This window comes from Nyctibius grandis, chromosome 25 (genome assembly GCF_013368605.1).
Source record: "Nyctibius grandis isolate bNycGra1 chromosome 25, bNycGra1.pri, whole genome shotgun sequence".
Taxonomy (NCBI): Eukaryota; Metazoa; Chordata; class Aves; order Nyctibiiformes; family Nyctibiidae; genus Nyctibius; species Nyctibius grandis.
The window spans coordinates 526,606-550,868 of NC_090682.1; the positions used below are offsets into that span (position 1 = coordinate 526,606).

Consider the following 24,263-nt stretch of genomic DNA (forward strand, 5'->3'; position numbering starts at 1 on the left):
AGGGCGGGAGAGGGGAAGGAGGAAGATGGCGGCGGTGCGCGGCGGCGGGCTGTGGCGGCGGCTGGCTGCGGGCCTGGGCCGGGCGGTGCGCGGCGTCTGCGGCAGCGGGCGGGCGGCGGGGGCGCTGCGGGCCGAGGAGCTGGCGGAGCGGCTGCGGGCGCGGACGAGGGAGGAGGAGGAGGAGAAGCGAGAGGTGAGCGGGGAGAGAGCGCGCGGCCTGGCGGGGCCCTGAGGGACGGGACTGCAACTCCCGGCGTGCACCGCGCCGCTGAGGGCCCGGCGGGGCCCGGCCCGGGGCTGGGCGCTCCCCGGAGCCGGCAGCGGGCGGGGCGGGCAGATCTTACCGTCGTGCCCGCTGGTTGTTCCTCCCCGCCTCGGCCGGGCAGCGGGGGAGGATGTGGAGCGGGATTTGGGGGTAAGGGGGAGCCCAGCGAGCTGGGCGGCGCGGTGGGATTCAGAGAGTCACAGACTGGTTTGGGCTGGAAGGGACCTTAAAGCCCGTCCAGTTCCAACCCCCTGCCACGGGCAGGGACATCTTCCACCAGACCAGGTTGCTCCAAGCCCCATCCAACCTGGCCTTGAACACTGCCAGGGAGGGGGCAGCCACAGCTTCTCTGGGCAACCTGGGCCAGGGTCTCACCACCCTCACAGAAAAGAATTTCTTCCTCATATCTCATCTCAATCTCCCCTCTTTCAATTTAAAACCGTTCCCCCTTGTCCCATCACTCCGTGCCCTTGTCAAAAGCCCCTCTCCCGCTTTACTGTAGCCCCTTCAGGCACTGGAAGGTGCTAGAAAGTCTCCCCGGAGCCTTCTCTTCAGGCTGAACAGCCCCAGCTCTCTCAGCCTGTCTCCATAGCAGAGGTGCTTCAGCCCTCTGAATCCCTCCAGGGATGGTGACTCCACCACTGCCCTGGGCAGCCTGTTCCAGCGCTTGACAACCCTTTCGGGGAAGAAATTGTTCCTGATCTCCGATCTAAACCTCCCCTGGCACAACTTGAGGCCGTATGTTGCCGACTCACGTTGAGCTTCTCGTCACCCATCACCCCCAAGTCCTTCTCCTTAGGGCTGCCTTCAATCCATTCGCCGCCCAGCCTGTATTTGTGCTTGGGATTGCCCCGACCCACGTGCAGGACCTTGCACTTGGATTGCAGGGACAGCGTCTCGCCTTCATCCCTGTGGTGAGTGTGTGCGTTACGGTCCTCCTCAGACACACTAAGGAGTGGATGGAAGGCGAGTGAGTTGAGGAAGGTCACGCAGGAGCTTTGCACGAAAGCCAAGAGCTGTTTGTCCTCCACCGACGGCGTTTCGTTCTCTCCTCAGATCCCCAAAGACCCAGCGCAACGACGGGTCCGGGAACTGGCCACGCTGAGCAAGCAGCTGCAGCAGGTTCACCCCAACGTCCTGGCCAAAGTGCTCAAGCAAGGAACCGTGTACCAGAACGAGGAGATCGTGGTGATCAACAAACCCTACGGTCTTCCCGTGCACGGTGAGGAAAAGCCGGACGTGCCACGTCCACACCAGCGGTGTAGAGGGGGAAATAGAAATGGCTCCGTGGCGCTGACGGGGGATCCTCTGCCTCTGTCCTCCCTGTGCTGAGGTTTTCCTTCTCGGGGAGTTTGTCACCTTTTGATGCCACCTTCATCTCACGTTTTGGGGGTAATTCAAGGTACCCAGGGAGGTGAATGTTTCCCCTGATTGCCTTGCCTGTGGGTTATTGCAGGTGGCCCTGGGGTCAAGAATTGTATCGCTGACGTGCTACCGATTTTGGCCAAGATGTTGGAGAACATGAAAGCCGAACCCCTCCACCTCTGCCACCGGCTGGACAAAGAAACTACGGGCGTGATGGTGCTGGCGCGGAGCAAGGAGGTGGCGGAGAGGATCCGGCTTCTCTTCAAAACTCGTCAGGTGGAGAAGATCTACTGGTAGGAAAGGTTTGGGTGGAGAAGCGGCTTTGGAGGGCCCGTAGGGTTTGAAGAAGGGGTGAAGGGACAGTCTCCAGGGCATGGGGACATGGAAGTGGTTGGTGTTTGGTGATCTTCGCTCAAGCATCTTTTTATGGGGCTGGGTGGTGGGGAGAGGGGATGAGGGGAGGGTTCCCACCCCGCAGACCTCTGCTTTCCCTCCCCAGGGCAATCAGCCTGGGGGACCCCGACCCCACTGAGGGCATCGTGGAGATCCCCATCGTGGAGAAGGAGGTGCGGAGCCACCAGTCACACTACAAGGTGAGCGGGGACGTCCTGTTGGCCGCCGTCCTGCCCTTGCGCTCCCCCTCCCCAGCGGGCGCCCCCCTCCTGCCCTTCCCTGCTCACCCTCTTGCCGCCGTTCAGATGACGCTGGCCCCCAACTACCGCCTGTCTCCGGAGGACGGGAAGGTGGTGAAAATCCGTAAGAACCGCGACGCCGAAAGCGCCGTGACGCGGTACCGCCGTCTGGGTAGCGCCTCCGCCTGCTCCCTGCTGGAGCTCCAGCCCATCACGGGTGAGGCCTGGCCGGGTGTTCCCGGGGTTGTGTCAGCTGCTGGAAGCTGGAACTCATCGTTAGACCCCACTGAAATCCATTTTTAGGCCAAAACTCTGGGAATAAGCTGCCCAGGGGTGATTTCGGCACGGTGTTATCCAGTGCCGAGGGTGGTGGGTGGGAGCCAAGGCCTGGTGTGGCTGGTTGTCACATGTCTCCTCTTTTCCCTTCCCTCCTCAGGGGTGAAGCACCAGATCCGGGTTCACCTGGCCTATGGGTTGGGGTGCCCCATCCTGGGGGATCACAAATACTCGCACTGGAGCAAACTGGCGCCCCAGGTAAGGCAGGTCCTGCATCGGGGGGTGGTGCCAGAGCTGGATCCAAGGCCCGGCAGCCCCTTTGTGTCCCCCAGCTCCCTGTGGGCTGGGCTTTTCAAGGCCCAGCTTGAAGAGATGAGGTTGTGGAAGGGACTTTTTCTGTCCCCGATGCAGAAACTTCCTGGAATCACCTTGAAGAGACTGAAGCTGGAGCAGAGCAAGGCTCGCCACCTCCCCCTCCACCTCCACGCCTACCGGCTCTCCCTGCCCCTGGGCGAGCGGATAGACCTCGTCTGCAAGCCGCCCCTCTTCTTCCAAAAGACTCTGAAGAAGCTGGAGTTGGACATCACTAACGATTAACGAGGCAGGACAGGAGCAGGACTGTGTAGCTCTGCATCTCCAGCACGTGGATCCGGCCGCTCTGCAGCAGCATCTGCCTTGGAGCCAGCGGTGTGATGAAGTCTACGGTCTCTGCCGCTTGCCAGAGACCTCCTGTGTTGGTACCGGTGTTGGTGGCTTCAAACCAGGTACCTGCGTGTGCTTCTTGCCCTGATTTGGTGCAGAAAAGGGGCCGGGCGGCACTGAAGAGCCTCTTGTTCGGACAGACGAGGCTGGGTAGAAACTGGGCTTTGCCCGATCTGTGTTTTGAACGTGTGTCTGAGCAATAAAGGATCCAGTTCCTGCCGAGGTGAAGGGTTCTGTGTCTCTCTGCGCTCAGGCCAGGCGGGTCTCGGTCCCTGGGCGGGTTTGAGCACGCCTGGGTGCAGTCCCTCCCTGTTTGAGGGCCGTCGCTTGTCCCTCCAGAGCTCTTCAGCAGTCTCTCCCTTGCATCCTGGCTGTCCACGCTCAAATTTGGAGACTCCATTTGAAGAATCCCTCAAAAGTCCCATTTGGCAGTGGCTGGGGGTTTTTTTTTTTTTGCTGTGCCAAAAGATTGTGCAGGGAATTCCTCCACTGCACTTGGCCGAGGAGCTGCAGGACTCCCTCTGCGCTGCCAGCAGTGTCAGCCCGGGTTTCTGGGCCGGGAGAAGCTTTTCTATCCCACCGGCCCTTCCAGTTTCCCCATCGCTTATTTCTAGATCCCCTTTCTGGGATCCCTCTCCCTCGGGAGCTTGCCTTGGAGCCACATTCCATCCCCTGAGAGGGAAGCGAGGGGAGAGATTGAAAACCTGGGGAACCATAGCTGATGTTCTGCCTCAAAAATCACAGCCACCAGTGTTCTGGTGTCCCTTGGCCTGTCCCCAAAAGCTCGGGACTGGGCAGCAGGACTTTTTCGAGCTGGTGCAGGAAAAGAGCCCTTTGTACCCCACCGTGGACCTGGCTGGGGCTTCTCGGTAGGGTAATGCTTTGTCCCCTGGGATGATAATAACCGGGGGAGCCCCACGCCCCTCGAAAGCACCGCCAGAAATACATCTGCTGATGAGAGAGGGACTTAAAACCACGAGGAGCCGGGGAGCGGCTGCGCTGGGGAGGAACGCCACCTTCCCAGCCCGCTGCTGCTGTGGCTTTTATTTTTCTATTTCAGGGCTTGCTATTTGCAAAAAAGCTCCCCCCTGTCATTACCTCGTGCCATCTAAGCTGTCATTTACAGGAGAGCGCTTGGCAGGCGACACCTTCAGCCCTACAAAGTCACTCCCGGAGCCGGCGACGCCTCAGACGACACCAGAGCCCCCGAGCAGCAGCAGCAGTCGCTGTCGTCTCCTTCCTCCTCGATCCAAAAATGTCCCTCTCGCACACGGCCGCCGAGTACATGCTCTCCGACGCCCTCCTCCCGCATCCCCCCGGTTCCCGAGCCAAAGGCCTGCGGCTGGAGCTGCCCAGCGATCGCTTGCTCAAGTTCATCACCGTGGGGCTGCCCCTCTTCCTCGTCTCGCTCGCTTTCGCCCGGGAGTTCTCCGCCGGTGAGTTGTGGCTTTTAACAATGGTGGCAGTTTGTCGCTTCAAAAACCCCCTCGTGGTCACGACGCGACACGAGGCACCCTGGAAATCCTATTTTAGGAACAGTTCTGTCTCGGGGATATTTATTGATTGTTTTTAATGGATTATGGGTCGCTGGGAATGGCCTTACTAAGCCCCGGGACGCGCGGTGAGGTGATGCCCCGCCTCAGCTGCTCGCCCCCAGCGCCTTTGGGTGCCCGTAGGGTTGTTTCCAAAGAGGAGGGTGCCAGGGGATCCGTCCCACTCGGGTATGCGAGGGCAGCACAGAGGGTTGCATTGATGGTGCATCGTGACCTCAGGCTAAATCTGGCCTTGGCCAACGTCCCTCTGCTGCCCTTGGGGATTTGGTTTGACTCCGGTTTCTGGCTGGTCTGTAATTCCCCCCCCACCACTGTGTACTCAAAGGGTTTGTGTTCGGGAAGAGATGGAAAAATCCTCGCTGGGAAATGCAGCGGTGAGGAAGGAGAGCTGCAAAATGAGTGTGAAAAAGGCTTTTTGACTTCAAAATAATGCTTTAGATGTTGTGGCCTTCTCGTAACGCGGCAGCACCCGGCTGTGGAGCACTCGCCGGAGCTCTGTGGCTGAGGTTCCCCCTTCTCCTCACCCCAGGCTCGCAGATCAGCTGCTTCTCTCCCACCAACTTCACGGGGAAGCAATCCGCCTACGTCGACACGGCTTGTTGGGACTCCCTCGTCCACCACGGCTTCGACGCCGAGGGACACGCCGTCACCAAATCCCTCTGGGCTCTCAAGGTAGGCGTCAAGCTCACGGGCTGGGTGCCCTCAGGTCCCACCTGGGTGCGCTGCAGAGGTGACGCTCAACACCCGCTTGGCTCTTTTACCCAGGTCTTCCCTTACTCGCTGCTGGTGGTGGCGGTGCTCATGTACCTGCCCTACCTGCTGTGGCGTTACGCGGCCGTTCCCGCCCTCCACTCCGACCTCCTCTTCATCATCGACGAGCTGGATAAATCCTACAACCGCTCCGTCCGCCTGGTGCAGCACATGAGGAAGGTCCAGCAGGCCAGCGCCGAGCCAGAGCGGTTCTGGGAGGAATACGAGAGGTGAGGCCGTTGGGCAGCTTCGACTGGTCATCGTGTCCCTCTGAAGCCATGGCCTGACTCTGGTGAAGCGGTTCGGTTTGGGGGGTGGCTCTAAGTCCCCACTGTGTCCCCTCTGTCCCCAGGGCCCGCCAGGAGAGGTATTTTGAGTTCCCATTGCTGGAGCGCTACCTCACCTGCAAGCAACATGCCCACACCCTGGTGTTCATCTACATCCTGAGGAACCTGCTCCTGCTCTTGTTCTTGGCTGCCACCTGCCTCTACCTGATCTTCCTCCACCTCAACATCTTCTTCCAGGATGAATTCAGCTGCTCCATCAAAACGGGGCTGCTCCAGGCAGAGCCCCACGTCCCCTCTCTCATCCCCTGCAAGCTGGTCTTCTTCTCCGTCTTCCAGCTCATCAGCCTCTCGGTCGGCGGCGTTTACGTCCTCCTCCTCCCCGTCGTCATCTACAACGCCCTGCAGCTCTGCCAATGGGACAAGGGGCTGCTCTCTGTCTACGAGATGCTGCCCGCCTTCGACCTCCTCAGCCGCAAGATGCTCACCTGCCCCGTCAACGACCTCAACGTCATCCTCCTCTTCCTCCGCGCCAACATTTCCGAGCTCACCTCCTTCGGCCGCCTCAACGCCCTCAGCGCTTTGAAAGAAGCCACCGCCAACAAGCAGGACATCGACACCGTCGTCGACTTCATGACCTTGCTGGCCGGCTTGGAGACCACCAAACCCAAAGGCCACGCTTGCCCTGCCGAGGCCGACGGCAGCGCGCCCCTCGCCAACGGTGGGGCGTTAGGTAAGCTTTTTTTGTGGTAGAGAAGACTCCTTCTCCTCCCACACCACCAAATCCCACCCTGGGGGTGAGGCTGGATCCACCCACCGTGGCTTTAAACCCTTTGCCAAGCCCGTAAGGGTTCTGAGGGGAGAGTTGGGGGGTCGCCAGCTCCGTTTAGAGCCGGGGACGGGTTCTGGCAGCCGGGCTGCGACGCTGCTGCGAGCCCACGCTCGGGCAGGAGTTGCTATAGGAACGGAGAGCGGAGAGCTCGCCGCTTAAATCCAAACACTGGGCAAACTGGGGAGCGGGGGGGTCCCCTGTTTTTGGCAGAGACAGCAGCCCAGCCTGCTGGGAGCTTTAAATCCTCGGGGGGCTAATGCCAAGGATGCTGTGCTTGCCCCTTTCTCCGTGGTGGGCACAGTGGGGAGATGGAGACGAGGCTCTGGGGTAGAACCGCAGCCCCCAGGGCCTGCACGCCCCCTCCCCAGGCACCCCTGCTCCCTCCGCTTTAGCATCCTCGTCGGCATGGCAACCACAGGGCTAGCACAACTGCCTCTCGGGCTAGTCGCACAAGCCCAAGCTCCCAGTTTGCCATCGCCCAGTTAATTAACTTCCTCCTCTTCCCCCTCCTCCTCGCCTAGAAACGAAGCCTGGAGTGGAAGCGATGGGAAAAACCTCCCGGGATTTGCTCGGCTCCGCCTGACCCCCCGAGCAGGCAGGGCGGCCGGGCTCCAGGGCGGCCGGGCTCCAGGGCGGCCGGGCTCCCGGGATCCACTTTGATCCAGTTCCTTGTTGCTCCAGCGCATTAAACTGGTTTTGATACAACCCAGTGGGGTGACGTCTATAACGTGACAGCGGTGGCCGGGCTGAGCTCGCCTGCTCTTGGGGTTCCCCTTCTTACGTTTGATTTTGGGGGGCATTTGATCAGTCCCTCCTCTCCAGCAAAGAAAACAGGTCAAAGAAACGATTTTATTTTGTGCAGAGACTCTCTCAGATGTTTTTATTCCACGTTGTGCCTCTGCCACCCCAATTTCCCTGCTGTTAAGGCAGGAGGGTGGGGAATGGAGGACGGAAGGTCCCGGGGGGGGCCAGGACCAGCTCTGCAGGGAGGGAGGAGCAGCAGTGAGGGCTTCATCTCCCATCAGTGTGTCCTGCTGCTTGTCTTAACATCATTTTTTCAGAAATTTCATTTTAAATTGGCTTTTTTTTTTTTTTTAATCCTTCCTTTCCTCCCCCGCAGCCTTGACTTCAGGCCAAAGAGGAGCTGGCAAGTTGTTTCATTAGTAAGACACTAATTAAGCCAGCCACCTCCCCGAATCAACAAGGCACGGTGCCAGCTGTTCTGTGCCAGGTCTGAGCTCCCTCCGCTGTCCCCTCCCCTAAATCCCCCGGGAGAAGCCGGGGAGGAGAAGCAGCTCCCTCCCTCTGGCCGTTTCGGCGCGCCCCGGTGTTCCCCCTCCGGGTAGGGTGTCCAGGAGGAAGGGGGGTGCGGGCAGCCCCTGGGTGTTGTAGAGGACGCAGGACTTGTAGTCGCAGGGCCACTCGGCCCAAGCGTAGCGTAAGCCCAGCACCAGCGTCCCGCAGCCGGCCAGGGCCAGCGTCACCCTACGGGACTCCACTGTCACCACGGGTGCCGGCAGCCACCCGCACGGGGACGGCTGGCTGGAGCAGCACACCTAGGGCAGGGGAGAAACCTCCATCGTGGTGGGCTTCCTCCTTCCACCCTTGGGGAGAAGCTTTTCCCCCTCCTCCTCACCTCGAACGCCGGCGTGTCTCTGCGCCGCCAGACGAGCTCCTGGCTGTAGGTGACGTTCAGCAGCCCCCTGGTCACCTCCAGGACGGCGCGGGTAGGGTACGGCCCCTGGAAAATCACCTCTTTCTCCCCGTACGCCACAGCCCTGGCGCCCAGCTGCAAGCGGTGGGCCACGTTCTGCTTGTCCCGGGGGTGGATGCTGCCGAGGAAGAGGAGGGAAGTGTTTGTACCCGACAGCTTCGTCGCCGCGCCCTCGGCCCCGCCGCCCGTGACTCGCCTGCCGTAGGGAGAGCGTTCGTCGCCCAGATCCATGGCCACGGCCATGAAGGTGCCGGGCATCCTGGCATTAGGGACCACCCCCAGGTCGGCTGTTTGGTGCCAGCGGAGTCGGGCGAAGCTGTCGTCGGGGCTCTGCCGGCGATAGGTGGACAACTGCGGGGCAGGGGAAGCCGCCGCTGCGGGATTCAGCATCCCAGCAGGATCTGGCCACCATCCTCTCCCTCCCACCGCCTCCTCCGAGATGGGAAAGGATGAGTAAAACGTCCCCGAGCATCGCTAGGGTGGGGGGTCCTGCCCCTCGTCCCCCCTCCTCCTCCTCCTCACCTGCACGAAGCCGAACGGGAGGAGCGGCTCCGTCTGCCCGGCCGACGCGGCGTGGAAAGCGCGGCGCCAGTCGGCGATGAGGGTGGGGAAGGTGCAGTTGTACCGGTCCGTGTGCAGGAAGGCGTTGGCCTCGCCTGGCCCCGAAAGCGAGGGGGGCCGGTGGGATGACGTTGGGGGGCTGCTTCACCCCACGGGGGGGTAAAAATTGGGGGGGGGGGTGGGTGTAAAAATAGAGGAGGGGGGGCTTACCCTGGTACCAAGCGACACCCCGTAGCGTCATGTTGAGCAGCGGGTGGATCATGGCGTTCCAGAGCACGGAGGGAGTTTGGGGGCCGGAAGACAAAGCTGGGCTTAAGGGGTTGCAAAACATAAAGCCAGGCCTGAAAGTGGGGTTAAAACAAAAAAGGGGAGCCCTGGGGCCCCCCCCACCGCCCCCTTTACCCGGCGACACGTGCCCTACGCTCCCGGGAGGAGCTGGGATGGAGGATGCCCCCCAAGAGTGATGGGGGTGAGGATACCCCCCCCAAAGCAGCGTGGTGTGGGGCAGGAGGGGTTTCCACCATGTCTTCTCTCACCTCCCCGTGTCCTCCGGCAGCCCGCAAGCCCGCAGGGCCCTCGGGGAGGACCAGGCCTCGATGGGGGTGCCCCCCCACGCCGCCTCCACCAAGCCCACGGGGTACCGCAGAACCTCGTAGAGGTATCGCCCCAACAGCCAACAGACGGCCGAGAAGTAGGTGAAATTCCCCTGGCCCAAGTTTTCTGCTCAAGAAAGGGGAAAAAAAAGCCATTTCCAGGGATTTTGTGGGGTTTTTCTGGGGGGGGAACGTCGCGCTCACCGGCCGTCGGGACGGCCCACGGCAAATCGATCCGCTCCAGGTCCTCCAGCTCGACGGCGGAGCGGGCGGGCGCCGCGGCGAAGAGGCGGACGTGAGGGTAGCGAGCGGCCGCGGCGAGCTCCCGGCTGGCGTTGGCGATCTAAAGGGGGGGAAAAAGGGGTCGGGAACGCGCCGTCCCTGCTGGGGCCGTGCCATCGGGGGCTTTACCTGCAGGACGGTCATTGCCATGTTGCTCTGCCCGCTGCAAAGCCACACGTCCCCAAAGTAGATGTCCCGTAGCGTCACGTTGGCCGAGCCTTGCCCGGCTGTCAGCGCGTAGGGACCGCCCTGAGCCATAGGGTCCAGGACAGCTGTCCACGTCCCAGAAGGTCCTAGAAGAAGAAGATGGTGGTTTATCTTTCATGATTCCCTCTACAAAGATCTCAAGAGCTTCGCAAAGAGGTTGGGTGAGCAGCCAAGAAGCGCTGGGGATGGACAGACGACGGGGGAAAGCTTCCCCACCGCCGAGCCGGGCTGGGGAAATGGATTTTGGACACTACGCCATCCCAAGGTCTCCTTTTCTGCAGGAATTTGGGGGTTAAAAAGCAAAAAAAAAAATCTCCCAAGACAAATGTGTGTCAGAGCAGAAGCTGCTGAGAGGAACTGGGATGACAGGAGCAGCTTGGGGGGTGTGTGTGTGACACCGAGCTGGCTCCAGCTAATTTTAGAGGCGTCGAATCGAGGCGTAAAGACATTCCGCTGGAGCTGAGCGGGGATTTTTTGGATCCTGCAGATCTCCCGGGAGCGGCGGATCGCTGCTCTCTCACAAGACGCCTCCGGGTTCTCCAGCTTGTGGAGAACCTTTAGGCAGCGGTTTCACCCCTTAAAGGTGATGAGCAGCACACCCCCACTCAACTAGGCAGGGAATGAGGCCACCAGTGGAGATTTGAGAAGCCTCCGAGCCCTCCCAGCCTCGAGGAAGGCTCTGCCTGCAGCGGCCACGTCCTTCAGGATCCCCAGCAGGATCCTCCATGAGCTGGAGATGTCACTGTCACCTCTGGGCAGTGCTGGGACAAACCCAGGGCTGCGGACGGGTCCGATTTGGGCTCAGATGTGCTCCTCGGCCACCAAAACCACCGGCCCCAGTTGCCCAGTGAGGTTTCACGACCGACCTTTAACCGGCGCCGTCTTCTTCATGACGATGAAGCCACCGTCCTCGGAGAGAACCAGGGTCACCGCGGCCCCCAGCTCCCCGTAGCCCCACACCACGGCCCCCGCCGGCCCCTTCTGCAACACCATGTGGTCGCCGTAGTAGGACGCGAAGCCGAGCGTCACCCCTGGGATCAACAGACAGAGCAAACGTCAGCACCGAGAGACAACAAACAAGGAGAAAAACCCCCAGCGCGGCCTCCAACTCCTTTTTAAATACAAATTATTTGAGATCTCGCTTGAATTTACAGCTTCTTTCAATCCTGATCAAGCAAGAAGCTGAGGAAGCAGCAGGATTTGAAGTCCTCGGGAGAGCCCAACCCTACAAGGGAAGTAATTTCCCAAAGTATCAGAGCTTGGATACAGATTTTGGTGAAAAATTCTTCTAATAACAGCAGGAAAGTGTCTCCACTAGCCCAGCTTGGCTAATAAATATGTTCTTAAATATTTTTTTTTCCCTTGCAAAAAAAAGGTGGGATGGGAAACACTGGGCGAAGGTGACATCGGCGGGGAGGGAAGCAGAAGCCTCAGCCCTGGCGCCCCTACAAGTCCCATTTTTGGGGTGTCAAAATAAAAAGAGGGTGAGGGCAATGTTTGGAGGGCGTGGAGAGGCCGTGATCCTCGTCGGAGGTTTAACGAAGGACCCACGTCCTCAGCCTCTCCGAAATCAACCGCGTCGCCAGTCCCACCGTCTCATGCGACGAGGCTCTGGGAAGGACGAGTTACATAAAAAAAAGGAGTTAGAGGAGAAAAAAATAAACCCTGAGATGCTGAGGAAGAGATTTGGAGGCTATAAAAAGCGGCGGGGAGGAGGAGGGGAGGGAGGAGAGAGCGAGCCCACGAGCCGCCGCCGAGGAGCCGCGTGTGACTCCCGCCTCATGTCAAGCGTCGGCCCACGACAGCAGCGACGTGCCGAGGGCGTCGGAGAGGGGCTGGGGGGTGCGGAGGGGCTAGGGGGGGCAGGGGGTGATGGAGAGGGGCTGGGGGGTGCGGAGGGGCTGGGGGGGCAGGGGGTGATGGAGAGGGGCTGGGGGCGTGCAGAGGGTGATGGAGAGGGGCTGGGGGGTGCGGAGGGGCTGGGGGGGTGCAGGAGGTGATGGAGAGGGGCTGGGGGGTCCAGAGGGGTTGGAGGGGTGTAGAGGGTGACGGAGAGGGGCTGGGGGGGTACAGGGGGTGACGGAGAGGGGCTGGGGGGTGCGGAGGGGCTGGGGGATGCAGGGGGTGTCGAAGAGGGGCTGGGGAGGTGCAGAGGGGCTGGGGGGTGCAGGGGGTGTCGAAGAGGGGCTGGGGGGTGCGGGGGGTGTCGAAGCGGGGCTGGGGGGGTACCAAGGGCCCCAAAAGTGGTGCTCAGGGGTGTACCAAGGACCCCCAAGTGGTGCTCAGTGGGGTGCCAAGGGCTCCCAGTTGGGGCTGGGGGGGTTCAAGGGGCTCCGAAGCGGGGCTGGGGGGTCCCCCCGGGGCGGGGGGGTGCGGAGCCAGCCCCTCCAGCCCTTTACCTGCGGCCACGGGAGCCAGCGCCAGCAGCACCCACGCCGCCATCCTGGGGAGGGGGGACACACACCGCGGGGTGAGGGCACCGGGACCCCCCGCCAGGCCCCGCCCCCCCGCCAGGCTCCGCCCACTGAGGGCGTGGCCTGTACCTGTGGGCGTGGCCTGAGAGCGGCCAGCGGTTGCCAAGCGACAGCGTCATCATCACAGCCCGAGGCGCCGGCGCGGCCTGGCCGGGTGCGAGGGAAAGGGCCGGGGGAAAGGGGTGCGGGGGGGCGGGGGGGACCGGGGGGCACGGGAGGGGACCGGAGGGCACCGCAGGGGGACCGGGGGCACCGGGAGTCCACGGGGTCCGGGGTCCCCGCGCCCGCTCACCCCGCCCTGCCCGGGCAGCCGCCGCGCACGCGCAGTGAGAGGCAGCCGTGCGCAGGCGCGGGGGCGGGAAGGGGAGCGCCCCCTAGCGGCTCCCGCCCTCTCCCGCCGCTTCTCCCGTCCCTTAAGCCACGGGTTCGAGTCCCGGCACTGCCTGGTCGGGAGCGCTGGGGTGCGGGTCACGGTAAATCCCGTCTGTGCTGTAGCAGGGGGGACCGGGAGAGGCGGCCATGTCCAACCCCTCCTCCAGAGGCAACCTGAGCCTGCCCACCGGCTTCGAAAACCTGCTGGAGGGGCTGGTGCTGGAGGTGCTGCGGGCGCAGCCCACCGACGTGGTGGCCTTCGCTGCTCAGCACTTCCAAACGCTGCTGGAGCAGAGAGAGGGTGAGTGGCCTGGCAGGGAAGCACCCATCCCTGCGCCTCCATCTCCTGCTCCACGCTGCGTTGCCTGCCCATCCTGCGTGGCGTCGCGCCTGCCGCGTGTGCCCATCGCCCAGGGCGTCGGGCCTGCCCATATGTCCATCAGGGCATCAGGCCTACCCTGTGTGCCCATCACCCAGAGCATCAGGCCTGCCCATATGTCCATCAGGGCATCGGGCCTTCCCTGTGTGCCCATCACCCAGGGTGTCAGGCCTGCCCATATGTCCATCAGGGCATCGGGCCTGCCCTGTGTGCCCATCACCCAGAGCATCAGGCCTGCCCATATGTCCATCAGGGCATCGGGCCTTCCCTGTGTGCCCATCACCCAGAGCGTCAGGCCTGCCCATATGTCCATCAGGGCATCGGGCCTTCCCTGTGTGCCCATCACCCAGGGCACTGCTCCCACCCCTTATCCCCACCCATGGCGACTTTACCCCTCCTACCATCAGCCCTGCCCCGCTTGCCTGTCCCCGGGGCGTCAGGCCTGCTCCACCTGCCCATCCCACATGGCATCAAGCCTCCTCCTTCCCCAGACACCTCAACCCACCCGACGCTGCGGGGTCCCCACCTGGAGCACCAGCTTCTCCCCCACCACCCCCCCTACCAGGTACGCTGCCCTCCCTGCCCATCCCTCCGGAGAATTTGGGGTGCCGGGGTGACACCCCCCACCCCCCCCACCCCACCACCCTTGTCCCCCACCATGGAAATTTTAGGATTTTTTCTCCTTTTCCTTCAGGAACCGGAGGAAGATCAGGATGAGGATGAGAAGAAAACAAGCAGCGCCACACCCGTAAGCCCCTGCACCCCAAAACAAGCCTATTTCACCCCAAAACAGCACCCCCACACCCCGCATCCCCCCCCCGAAAAAAATCCTCTCCATGATGCAGCAGAGAGGGACAAACCCGTAACCCCCTTTCAAAGGGGGTCACCTCCCCGGGGCCCTGACCCCAAGCTCGCCCCAAATCCCCCATTTTGGCAACATCTGACCCCAAAACGAGGTGCCACCGCTTCAAAAAAACCCAAAAAACCCTTTAATTCCCCCTTCCCCGCTCCCGCGGCGCTTTATTAATGAGGTTTTTCTATTAACGAGGTCCCCGCCGTTATTAACGACTCTCCCCGGTGATTTCAACCCTAAAACAAAAATTAAAAACCCCCGAATTTAGGAGCTGGGCTGAGCTTAAAATGAGATTTTTTTCAGGCTCTATATTTAAGCTTCTGCCTCCCCGGAGGTTGGCACGGATTTAATACCGGCCCCGCGTGACGGAGGGAGGTGACATTGCTCCTCTTCTACCCCCACCCCATAATTTTGGGGAGCTCCCCCATAATTTTGGGGAGTCCCACCCCATAATTTGAGGGACACCCTGCCCCAATTTCATTCCAACTGGTGAAATTTATGGGGTTTTTCCCATCCAGACCGGTTTAAAAATCTCCAAAATAAAATAGATCATGGGGTTTGTGTTGAAATTGGGTGTTTTTTCGGGGGAGACTGAACCCCCCCCACCCCAAAACCCCCTTTTAACCCCCCATATTTATTGAAATTTTGATTTAAGAGATGCTGGAGCGCCTCAAAAAGCATCACCCCAATATTTAGTGAAAGCTTCACCCCAATATTTTATTGAAATTTGGATTTAAGAGATGTTGGAGCACCTCAAAAACATCACCCCAATATTTACCGAAAGCTTCACCCCAATATTTATGAAAATTCAGATCTAAGAGATGCTGGAGCGCCTCAAAAATCCTCACCCCAATATTTATTAAAAGCTTCACCCCAATATTTTATTGAAATTTGGATTTAAGAGATGTTGGAGCACCTCAAAAAGCATCACCCCAATATTTCCCCCCCAATATTTCATCCCCACTATTTCTGCCCCCTTCCCACCACATTGCGGGTTGTTGTCTCCAACGAAGGGACCCGAGGAGGGAAAATAAAACCCCCCGAAGCTGGAACGGGCTCCAATCCCCCCCCCCCCCCCCACCCCCCGGTTAATGCTCAGGAATGTGCTGGCATTTCGCGTCCCTCCTCCGCAGCCTGCAGGAGACGCCGGCGTTGGGTGGCTCTGCCAGGGCCGGGGAGGGGGGGACACGAGAGCTGGTGTCACTGGTGAAAAGAAGGTGCCAGCTGGAGTGGCTTGGGGAGAGGGATGGGTGATAGGGACAGGGGTGAGGGTGATGATGGGGATGGTGACAGGGACAAGGATGGGGACAGATGATGGGGTTGAGGCTGGGGATGGCGTGGGGACAAGGATGGGGATGGAGGTGATGGGTTTGAGGGCGGCATGGGGACAAGGATGGGGATGGAGGTGATGGGATTGAGGTTGGGGATGGCATGGGGACAAGGATGGGGATGGAGGTGATGGGATTGAGGTTGGGGACAGCATGGGGACAAGGATGGGGCCAAAGATGACGGGATTGAGGCTGGGGATGGCATGGGGACAAGGATGGGGATGGAGATTATGGGGTTGAGGCTGGGGATGGCATGGGGACGAGGATGGGGATGGAGGTGATGGGGTTGGGGACAAGGATGGGGATGGAGGTGATTGGGTTGAGGTTGAGGATGGCATGGGGACGAGGATGGGGATGGAGGTGATTGGGTTGAGGTTGAGGATGGCGTGGGGACAAGGATGGGGATGGAGGTGGTGGGGCTGGGGATGGCATGGGGACGAGGATGGGGATGGAGGTGATTGGGTTGAGGTTGAGGATGGCGTGGGGACGAGGATGGGGACAGGGATGGTGGGGTTGAGGTTGGGGATGGGGACAAGGATGATGATGGGGAATGGGGTTGGGGACAGTGGTGGAGGTGATGGAGTTGGTGACAGGGCTGGGGGTGGGACAGGGCTGGTGGCAGCAGTGGGGACAATGCAGGTGCCAGGAAGGGGGACGGTGATGTCCATGGGACGGGGATGCTAACGGTGACGGTGACGATGGTGATGGCAAAGAGGAAGGTCAATGTCACCAGAGCAGGGCGCAGCCCTGTGACCCGCCCGGGTGGGGGGGTGCTGGTGGTGGCCTTGAGGGGACCACGCGGCGTTTCGGGGACCAGCGTCGGCGCGTGCAGCCCCGGGGACATCGGCGGTTGCTTAGCAACTGCCAACGCTGGCTCGGAGCGAGTGAGCCGGGGGGGTGGGTCCCCGCAGAACCCGGGCGGGGGGGATGTACCCCCCTTTTTCTGGAGGTCCCCACGTCTTGCCCCACCGGCCCCGGGAACGGGGTCTGCAGGGAGCCCCGGGGGGTGATGAGCCGGGGTGGGGCTGGAGACCACCCAAAGGTGGGGGGGCGGGTGGTGCTGCGGGCAGGGACCCCCCCCAGGCCTGAAAGCAGGGGCCTCATCCTCGCTCTCCTCATCCTCACCCTCCTCATCCTCGTCCTTCTCATCCTCCTCATCCTCGTCCTTCTCACCCTCCTCATCCTCGTCGTTCTCACCCTCCTCGTCCTCATGTCTTCATCCTCATGCTCCTCATCTTCCTCCTCCTCCTCATCCTCACATCTTCATCCTCTTCCTCCTCTTCCTCACCCTTCTCATCCTTGTCCTTCTCACCGTCCTCATCCTCACCATCTTCATCCTCACCTTCCTCACCCTCCTCATCCTCACCCTCCTCATCCTCACCTTCCTCATCCTCACCATCTTCACCCCCACCTTCCTCATCCTCACCTTCCTCACCCTCATCCTCACCCTCCTCATCCTTGTCCTCCTCTTCCTCACCATCTTCATCCTCACCTTCCTCATCCTCGTCCTCCTCTTCCTCCTCCTCACATCTTCATCCTCGCCCTACTCATCCTCTCCCTCATCCTCACCCTTCTCATCCTCACCATCTTCATCCTCACCTTCCTCATCCTCACCATCTTCATCCTCACCCTCCTCACCCTCCTCATCCTCACCATCCTCACCCTCACCTTCCTCATCCTTGCCCTCCTCTTCTTCCTCCTCACATCTTCATCCTCGCCCTCCTCATCCTCCTCCTCCTCACCCTCCTCATCCTTGTCCTCCTCTTCCTCACCGTCTTCATCCTCACCCTCCTCCTCCTCACCCTCTTCAGGGACTGACCCCTAAGCAGACCATGAAGCCTCCCCCCTCCCGTGCAAACAAACCCCCTTTCCAGCATTGCCGCATCCCTCAACACCCCCCCCCTCAAAAAAACAACCCCTCGCCCCCCTAAATAATCCAATCAAATGCAAATCACATGCAAATTAAATGCAAATCAAATGCTTCAAGCCGAGAAAGATTTGCTGGCGACACAGGAAAACTCCGCCGCGAGCTGCCGGCTCCTTTAAAGGTTCGGAGGAGTCGGAGGCTGCGGGATCGAATCGGAGGAGGATTAAAAAAAAAATTAAATATATATATATATATATATATAAAAAAATCCTCCTCCTCCTCCTCGCCGAGCCTGGCAGGGTGTCGGGCTGAGCAGGAGAAGTGCATTACGTCGGCCAGAGGCTCCGCTCAACTTGCCACCGGGAGAGCTACCGGGGGTCCGGAGCCCCTTGCCCCATCGCCCGGCGCCAACTCACCTTTCGCCATGGACTGCTGCAACGTAGGTGCCCCCCGCGCCCTGCCCACCCCCAGTTCTGGCATTATTCGGATTTATTTTTATTTATTTTAATTTCTTCTAATTTATTTTCTAGGGATTTTTATTTAATTTTTATTTATTTTTAATATTTTTATTTATTTTTAATATTTTTATTTATTTTTAACTATTTATTCTTTATTTTTCATTTATTTTTTAAATTATTCCTGTCTATTCTTCTTTATTTTTCTTTATTTTTCTTTATTTTTCTTTATTTTTATTTATAATTTCTTTTTATTTCTTCTAATTTCTTTTCATTTATTCTCATCTATTCGCATTTGTTCTCATTTCTTTTCATTTATTCTCATTTCTTTTCATTTATTCTCATTTACTCACATTTATTCTCATTTACTCTAATTTATCCCTAATTATTATTATTTATTCTTACCTATTATCACTTATTCTTCTTTCTCATTACTAATTATTAGTACTTATTATTGATTATTATTAATTATTCTGAATTATTATTACTGGGCACCCCCCCCAGAGCGGGTTACGGGGGCGGCGGAGAGGGTTTAGGGTGCTGCTGGTAGGGTGGGGGGATGATGCGCTGGATGCTGCACCCCCCCCATCCCAAACCCCCCCATTCCCATTACAAACCAGTTTAGGATCCCACTGGGACCAGCACCCCAGGCAGGAATGGTCCCCCCCGTGCCCCCAAACCCATCGGAGCAGGGAGCAGGGCTGCCACCAAACCCCCACCTGGGCCCCCTTTGACCCCCTTTTTTTACCCCCTTTTCCCCCTTTTTCCCCCTTTCCCCCCCTTTTTTTCCCCTTTTCCCTTCCTTTTCCCCCATTTCCCCCTTTTCCCCCCGTTTCCCCCCTTTTCTTCCTTCCCCCCTTTTTCCCCTTCCTCCCCCTTTTCCCATTCCTCCCTTTTTTCCCTTTTTCCCTTGTTTCTCTCCTTTTCCCCCCATTTTCCCCCCTTTTCCCCCCTTGTTCCCCTTTTGTTCCCCCTTTCCCCTTCCCCCCTTTTTTTCCCTTTTTTCCCCCCTTTTCCCCCCTTTTTCCCCCTTTTCCTTTTCCACCCTTTTTCCCTTCTTTCCCCTTTCCCCCCTTTTCCCCCTTTTTTTCCCCTTTTCCCCCTTTTCTCCCCATTTCCTCCCCCCATTTCACCCCCTGTCTATAGGATTTATCCCCTGCATATAGGTTTTGTCCCTTGGATGTAGGACATGACCCCCCCCATACACAGATTTTCTCCCCTGCATATAGGATTTTTCCCCCCCATATATAGGATTCCTCCCTCTGAATATAGGATTTCTCCCCCTGCCTATAGGATTTGCCCACTGGATATAGGATATGCCCCCCCATATATAGGATTTCTCCCCTGGATATAGGTTTCGCCCACCTGTATATATTATTCCCCCCCCCGCATATACTATTTATCCACCTGCATATAGGATTTCTCCCCTGGATATAGGTTTTCCCTCCCTGCATATAGGATTTCTCCCCTGGATATAGGACATGCCCCCCGTATATAGGATTTTTCCTCTGCATATAGGATTTTTGCCCCCATATATAGGATTTCTCCCCCTGGATATAGGTTTTTCCCTCCCTACATATAGGATTTCTGCCCTGGATATAGGTTTTCACCCCTTGGAGATAGGATTTCTCTCTTGGCTATAGGATTTCGCTCCTGGCTATAGGATTTCACTCCTGGCTATAGGATTTCCTCCCCCTCAGCTATAGAATTTCACCCCTGCCTATAGGATTTCCACCCTTGGCTATAACATTTCCACCCTGGACGTATCATTTCCACCTCGGACCCGTCACTTAAGCCGCCGCCGTTGCTCTTTTGCTCCCGGTAAAACAACCCGAGCGACTTTGCCGAGCGGTGACATGAGGGGACCAGCGCGTGTCCCCAAAAACCTACAGCTTCCAAACAGGGGATGCAGGAGGATGCCCCAGGTTGCAAGGGAAGGGGAAACTGAGGCACTGCTGTGCCAAAAATCCCCCCCCTCACCCCACAAACCCCACTCTCTGCTCCTCTCCCCATCCCACAACCTTGGGGGAGCAGGAGCCGGCCCCACGAGTGGGGGGGGTTGCAGCTGGGTCATCTCGGGGGGGGGATTTGGGGATGAGCAGGGGGTGAAGCGTCTTCTTCCGCCGCACCTCGGCTTGCAAATCCCCCAAGACACCTGCGAGGGACCCTCGTTTGTAGCAAAGAACCTGAATTTTTTAGCAAAGGACCCTGATTTATAGCAAAAAGAACCGTAATTTTTAGAAAAAGACCCTCATTTTTAGGAAAGAACCCAAATTTTTAGCAAAGAACCTTAATTTCTTAACAAAGAAACCTGATTTTTTAGCAAAGGACCCCAATTAGTAGCAAAAAGAACACTAATTTTCAGCAAAGAACCCTCATTTGTAGCAAAGTGCCCTCGTTTTTTAGCAAAAAGAACCATTATTATTAGCAAAACCCCCACATTTTTAGTGAAGAACCCTACTTTGTAGCAAAGAATCCTAATTTTTTAGCAAGGAACCCTAATTTTTGAGCAAAGGACCCTCATTTGTAGCAAAGAACCCTAATTTTTGAAGAAAGGACCCTAATTTTTTAGCAAAGAACCCTAATTTTTAGCAAAGAACCCTCATTTTTTTAGCAAAAAAACCCTTAATTCTTATCGCAACCCCCAAATTTTTAGTGAAGAACCCTAATTTGTAGCAAAGAACCCTATATTTTTAGCAGAGAACCCTTATTTTTTAGCAAAGGACCCTCATTTTTTAGCAAAAACCTCTAATTTTTAGCAAAAAACCCAAATCTTTTAGCAAAGGACCCCAATTTGTAGCAAAAAGAACACTAATTTTCAGCAAAGAGCCCTCATTTTTTATCAAAAAGAACCCTCATTCTTACCAAAAACCCCAAATTTTTAATGAAGAACCCTACTTTATAGCAAAGAACCCTAATTTTTTAGCAAAAAAAACCCCTAATTTTTAGCAAAACCCCCCAATTTTTAGCAAAAAAACCCCCTAATTTTTAGCAAAACCCCCTAATTTTTAGCAAAAACCCCTAATTTTTAGAAAAAAAACCCTATTTATTTAGCAAAGAACCCTAATTTTTAGCAAAACCCTCCAAATTTTTAGTGAAGAACCCTACTTTGTAGCAAAGAACCCAACTCTTTTAGCAAGGAACCCTAATTTTTGAGCAAAGGACCCTCATTTGTAGCAAAGAACCCTAATTTTTAGCAAAAAGACCCTAATTTTTAGCAAAAAACCCCTAATTTTTAGCAAAAAACTCTAATTTTTAGCAAAAAATCCCTAATTTTCTAGCAAAGGACCCTATTTTTTTAGCAAAGAACCTTAATTTTTACCAAAACCCCGAAATTTTTAGTGAAGAACCCTACTTTATAGCAAAGAATCCTAATTTTTTAGCGAGGAACCCTAATTTTTCAGCAAGGAACCCTAATTTTTCAGCAAAGGACCCTCCTTTGTAGCAGAGAACCCCAAATTTTGAAGAAAGGACCCTAATTTTTAGCAAAAACCCCCTAATTTTTAGCAAAGACGGATGAAATTCGGGGAGGGAGTGGCCTTTTTTTGGGTTGCCACCAGCTCTTAACCATCCCGTCGCCTCCCGGGCAGGAAGGAGCGTGCACGAAGCTGGACGAGGACATCTTGGACATCCCTTTGGACGACCCCGACGCCAACGCGGCGGCCGCCAAGATCCAGGCGAGTTTCCGGGGCCACATGACCCGTAAGAAGATCAAAGGCGGCGAACTGGAGCGGAAAACCAAGGACGCCGAGTGCGCCAGCAGCCCCCGCGCCGGCGACCTGCGCAACGGCGACTAGGTACGGCCCAGCGCCCCCGACCCCATAAAATAGGGGGTGGGACAGGGATGTTCACGTTGGTTTGGGATGGAGCCTCCTTTCCCCATGGATTTGGGATGGAGCCTCATTTCCCCATGGATTTGGGATGGAGCCTCCTTCCCGCATCAATTTGGGATGGAGCCTCCTTTCCCCATCGATTTGGGGTGGAGCCTCCTTCCCCCATGGATTTGGGATGGAGCCTCATTTCCCCATGGATTTGGGATGGAGCCTCATTTCCCCCATCGATTTGGGGTGGAGCCTCCTTCCCCCATCAATTCGGGGTGGAAAAGGGTTTTTTTTCTCCCCCAGCTCCCTCCTGCCCTAATTCTGGGCCTGGATCGGGATCGAGTTTCTCCCTTAGCAACACCCGCCCCGGCCCCGCGCCTGCAGCACGAGCTATTTTTGTAAAAGCTGCTGTCACAGATCTGCTGGCAGGGAAAGGGAATGTGAAAGGGATGGAACTGGGGTGTAACTGGGATGTAACTGGGATGGAGCTGGGATGTAGCCAGGATGCAGCTGGGGTGCTGCCGGGATGTAGCTGGGGTGTAACTGAGATGTAGCTGGGATGTGGCTGGGATGTAACTGGGATGAAGCTGGGGTGTAACTGGGATGCAGCTGGGATGGAGCTGGGATGTAACTGGGATGTAGCAGGGATGTAACTGGGATGTAACTGGGATGCAGCTGGGGTGTAACTGGGATGCAGGTGGGATGCAGCTGGGATGTAACTGGGATGCAGCTGGGGTGCAGCTGGGATGTAGCTGGGATGGAGCTGGGATGGAGCTGGGATGTAACTGGGGTGTAACTGGGATGCAGCTGGGGTGTAGCTGGGATGTAACTGGGATGCAGCTGGGGTGTAACTGGGATGCAGCTGGGGTGCAGCTGGGATGTAGCTGGGATGTAGCTGGGATGTAACTGGGATGCAGCTGGGGTGCAGCTGGGATGTAGCAGGGATGTAACTGGGATGTAACTGGGATGCAGCTGGGGTATAACTGGGATGCAGCTGGGATGGAGCTGGGATGTCGCTGGGATGTCACTGGGATGGGTGGCGGGTGCACGCGCTGTCCCGGGGGGTCTCTCCTTTCACACGGTGCAGACGAAGAAGCGGGTTCCTCGTCTGGACACGCGGGGCCTTGGCCACGGGGCCGTGACGGGGTGGCCCACGCGGGCGCTTCCCGCACTCCGGGGCTCGCTGAGCGCTCGGCCCGCGGTGACCGGGGGGCTCTGGGTGCTGGGGGTGCTCTGGGTGACCAGTGACAGTCGGCGACTGGTGAGGGGCTTCGGCTACTGCAGGCAGGGTGCAGGCAGGGTGTGGGCAGGGTGCAGGCAGGGCGCAGGGTGCAGGCAGGGTGTGGGCAGGGTGCGGGCAGGGTGTGGGCAGAGCACAGGGTGCAGGCAGGGTGCAGGCAGCGTGCAGGCAGGGCGCAGGGTGCAGGCAGGGTGCGGGCAGGGTGCGGGCAGGGTACAGGCAGGGCGCAGGCAGGGCACAGGGTGCAGGCAGGGTGCAGGCAGGGGGCAGTGTGCAGGCAGGGCGCAGGCAGAGTGTGGGCAGGGTGCAGGCAGGGCGCAGGGTGCAGGCAGGGCACAGGGTACAGGCAGGGTGCAGGCAGGGTGCAGGGTGCAGGCAGGGTGCGGGCAGGGCGCGGGCAGGGTGCAGGCAGGGCGCGGGCAGGGTGCAGGCAGGGCACAGGGTGCAGGCAGGGTGCAGGCAGGGTGCAGGGTGCAGGCAGGGTGCGGGCAGGGCGCGGGCAGGGTGCAGGCAGGGCGCGGGCAGGGTGCAGGCAGGGCACAGGGTGCAGGCAGGGTGCAGGGTGCAGGGTGCAGGCAGGGGGCAGTGTGCAGGCAGGGTGCAGGCAGGGCTCCACCCCCCCCTCACCGCTCTCTCCTCCCTTGCAGGGCCGCCAGACGCCCCCCGGAGCCCCGTCACCGCCGCCCCCCTGGCCCCCGCCCGCGCCCAGGACCCCCCGCTGCCCCCCGCATGCGCCCCCCGCGCCCCCCCGGTCACCCCCCACCCCAATAAAGGTCCCTGCCAGAGGCCCGGCCTGTCCTTGGCACCTCGTGACGTCACCTGGCAGCAATGACGTCATACGTGCGTGTGTGTGATGTCACTGCCTGGTGTGACATCGTACAGGTGGGGGGTGACATCACCGGGTCGGCGTGACATCACACCCATGGGTGGGAGATGGCGCGTGGGGTGACCTGGGCAGTGTGACATCACCAGTGGGTGTGTCACAGCTGGTGTGACATCAGACAGGTGGGTGGGACACGCACCACGGGTGTGATGTCACACGTGACGTCACGTCACCGCCGGCTGCATGACAGCGGGGGCGACGTGACGTCACCGACGGACACGTGACAGCCAGCACGACGTCACCCAGGGATGCACCGGATGCTGTGACGTCACACGCTCGTCGTGACGTCATACACTTCTCGTGCCGTCATAGCGACGCGGGATGTGGCAAGGGTGTGACATCACGGTGACGGACAGCTGGGGGGGGCGGGACAATGCAGCCACGCCACCCTGAGAACCGAGCGCGAGGTGACGTCACACAGCCCCTATGACGTCACCCGGCCGCCGTGACGTCACCCACCCGCCATGACGTCACCCCGAGGGACGCAAGGTCCCACCAAAACCCCACAAACTCACCCCCAAAACCACCTTTTAATCAGAAAACCCCGAAAAAAAGCGGGGTCCCCCCTACCGCCC

At 58.5% G+C, this 24,263-nt stretch overlaps 4 protein-coding genes across 7 annotated transcripts; 3 read left to right on the forward strand and 1 right to left on the reverse strand.

Moving 5' to 3' along the window:
* The first annotated feature begins 25 nt into the window (after positions 1-25).
* Positions 26-3,462, forward strand: RPUSD4 (RNA pseudouridine synthase D4). Its single transcript, XM_068418136.1, has 7 exons — positions 26-193; positions 1,322-1,487; positions 1,722-1,923; positions 2,130-2,223; positions 2,329-2,479; positions 2,699-2,796; positions 2,950-3,462. Exons 1-7 carry the CDS (start codon positions 26-28, stop codon positions 3,133-3,135), a joined length of 1,065 nt encoding a protein of 354 aa, XP_068274237.1. The 3' UTR covers positions 3,136-3,462.
* PANX3 (pannexin 3) lies at positions 3,221-7,364 on the forward strand. Of its 2 annotated transcripts, none has more exons than XM_068418220.1 (6): positions 3,221-3,302; positions 4,301-4,676; positions 5,323-5,465; positions 5,559-5,773; positions 5,896-6,560; positions 7,181-7,364. In XM_068418220.1, the coding sequence occupies exons 1-6, from the start codon at positions 3,231-3,233 to the stop codon at positions 7,240-7,242; spliced, it is 1,533 nt and encodes a 510-aa protein (XP_068274321.1). In that variant the 5' UTR covers positions 3,221-3,230; the 3' UTR covers positions 7,243-7,364. The 2 variants fall into 2 exon arrangements, with proteins under 2 accessions (XP_068274321.1, XP_068274322.1); XM_068418221.1 differs by having other exon boundaries at positions 4,367-4,676.
* A 142-nt stretch (positions 7,365-7,506) lies between these two features.
* SIAE (sialic acid acetylesterase) lies at positions 7,507-12,756 on the reverse strand. 2 transcript variants are annotated; one of them, XM_068418218.1, is made up of 11 exons: positions 12,560-12,756; positions 12,416-12,459; positions 10,883-11,047; positions 9,939-10,102; positions 9,732-9,870; positions 9,471-9,654; positions 9,145-9,245; positions 8,896-9,029; positions 8,570-8,724; positions 8,296-8,491; positions 7,507-8,215 (listed from the first exon to the last, which is right to left on the reverse strand). In XM_068418218.1, exons 1-11 carry the CDS (start codon positions 12,610-12,612, stop codon positions 7,919-7,921), a joined length of 1,632 nt encoding a protein of 543 aa, XP_068274319.1. In that variant the 5' UTR covers positions 12,613-12,756; the 3' UTR covers positions 7,507-7,918. The 2 variants fall into 2 exon arrangements, with proteins under 2 accessions (XP_068274319.1, XP_068274320.1); XM_068418219.1 differs by lacking the exon at positions 9,145-9,245 and having other exon boundaries at positions 8,896-9,073.
* On the forward strand, positions 12,590-23,534 carry LOC137673433 (neurogranin). Of its 2 annotated transcripts, XM_068418223.1 has the most exons (6): positions 12,590-12,644; positions 12,986-13,163; positions 13,733-13,806; positions 13,936-13,989; positions 21,335-21,541; positions 23,453-23,534. In XM_068418223.1, exons 2-5 carry the CDS (start codon positions 13,010-13,012, stop codon positions 21,539-21,541), a joined length of 489 nt encoding a protein of 162 aa, XP_068274324.1. In that variant the 5' UTR covers positions 12,590-12,644; positions 12,986-13,009; the 3' UTR covers positions 23,453-23,534. The 2 variants fall into 2 exon arrangements, with proteins under 2 accessions (XP_068274324.1, XP_068274325.1); XM_068418224.1 differs by lacking the exons at positions 12,590-12,644; positions 12,986-13,163; positions 13,733-13,806; positions 13,936-13,989 and adding an exon at positions 17,554-17,728.
* The last annotated feature ends 729 nt before the right edge of the window (positions 23,535-24,263 follow it).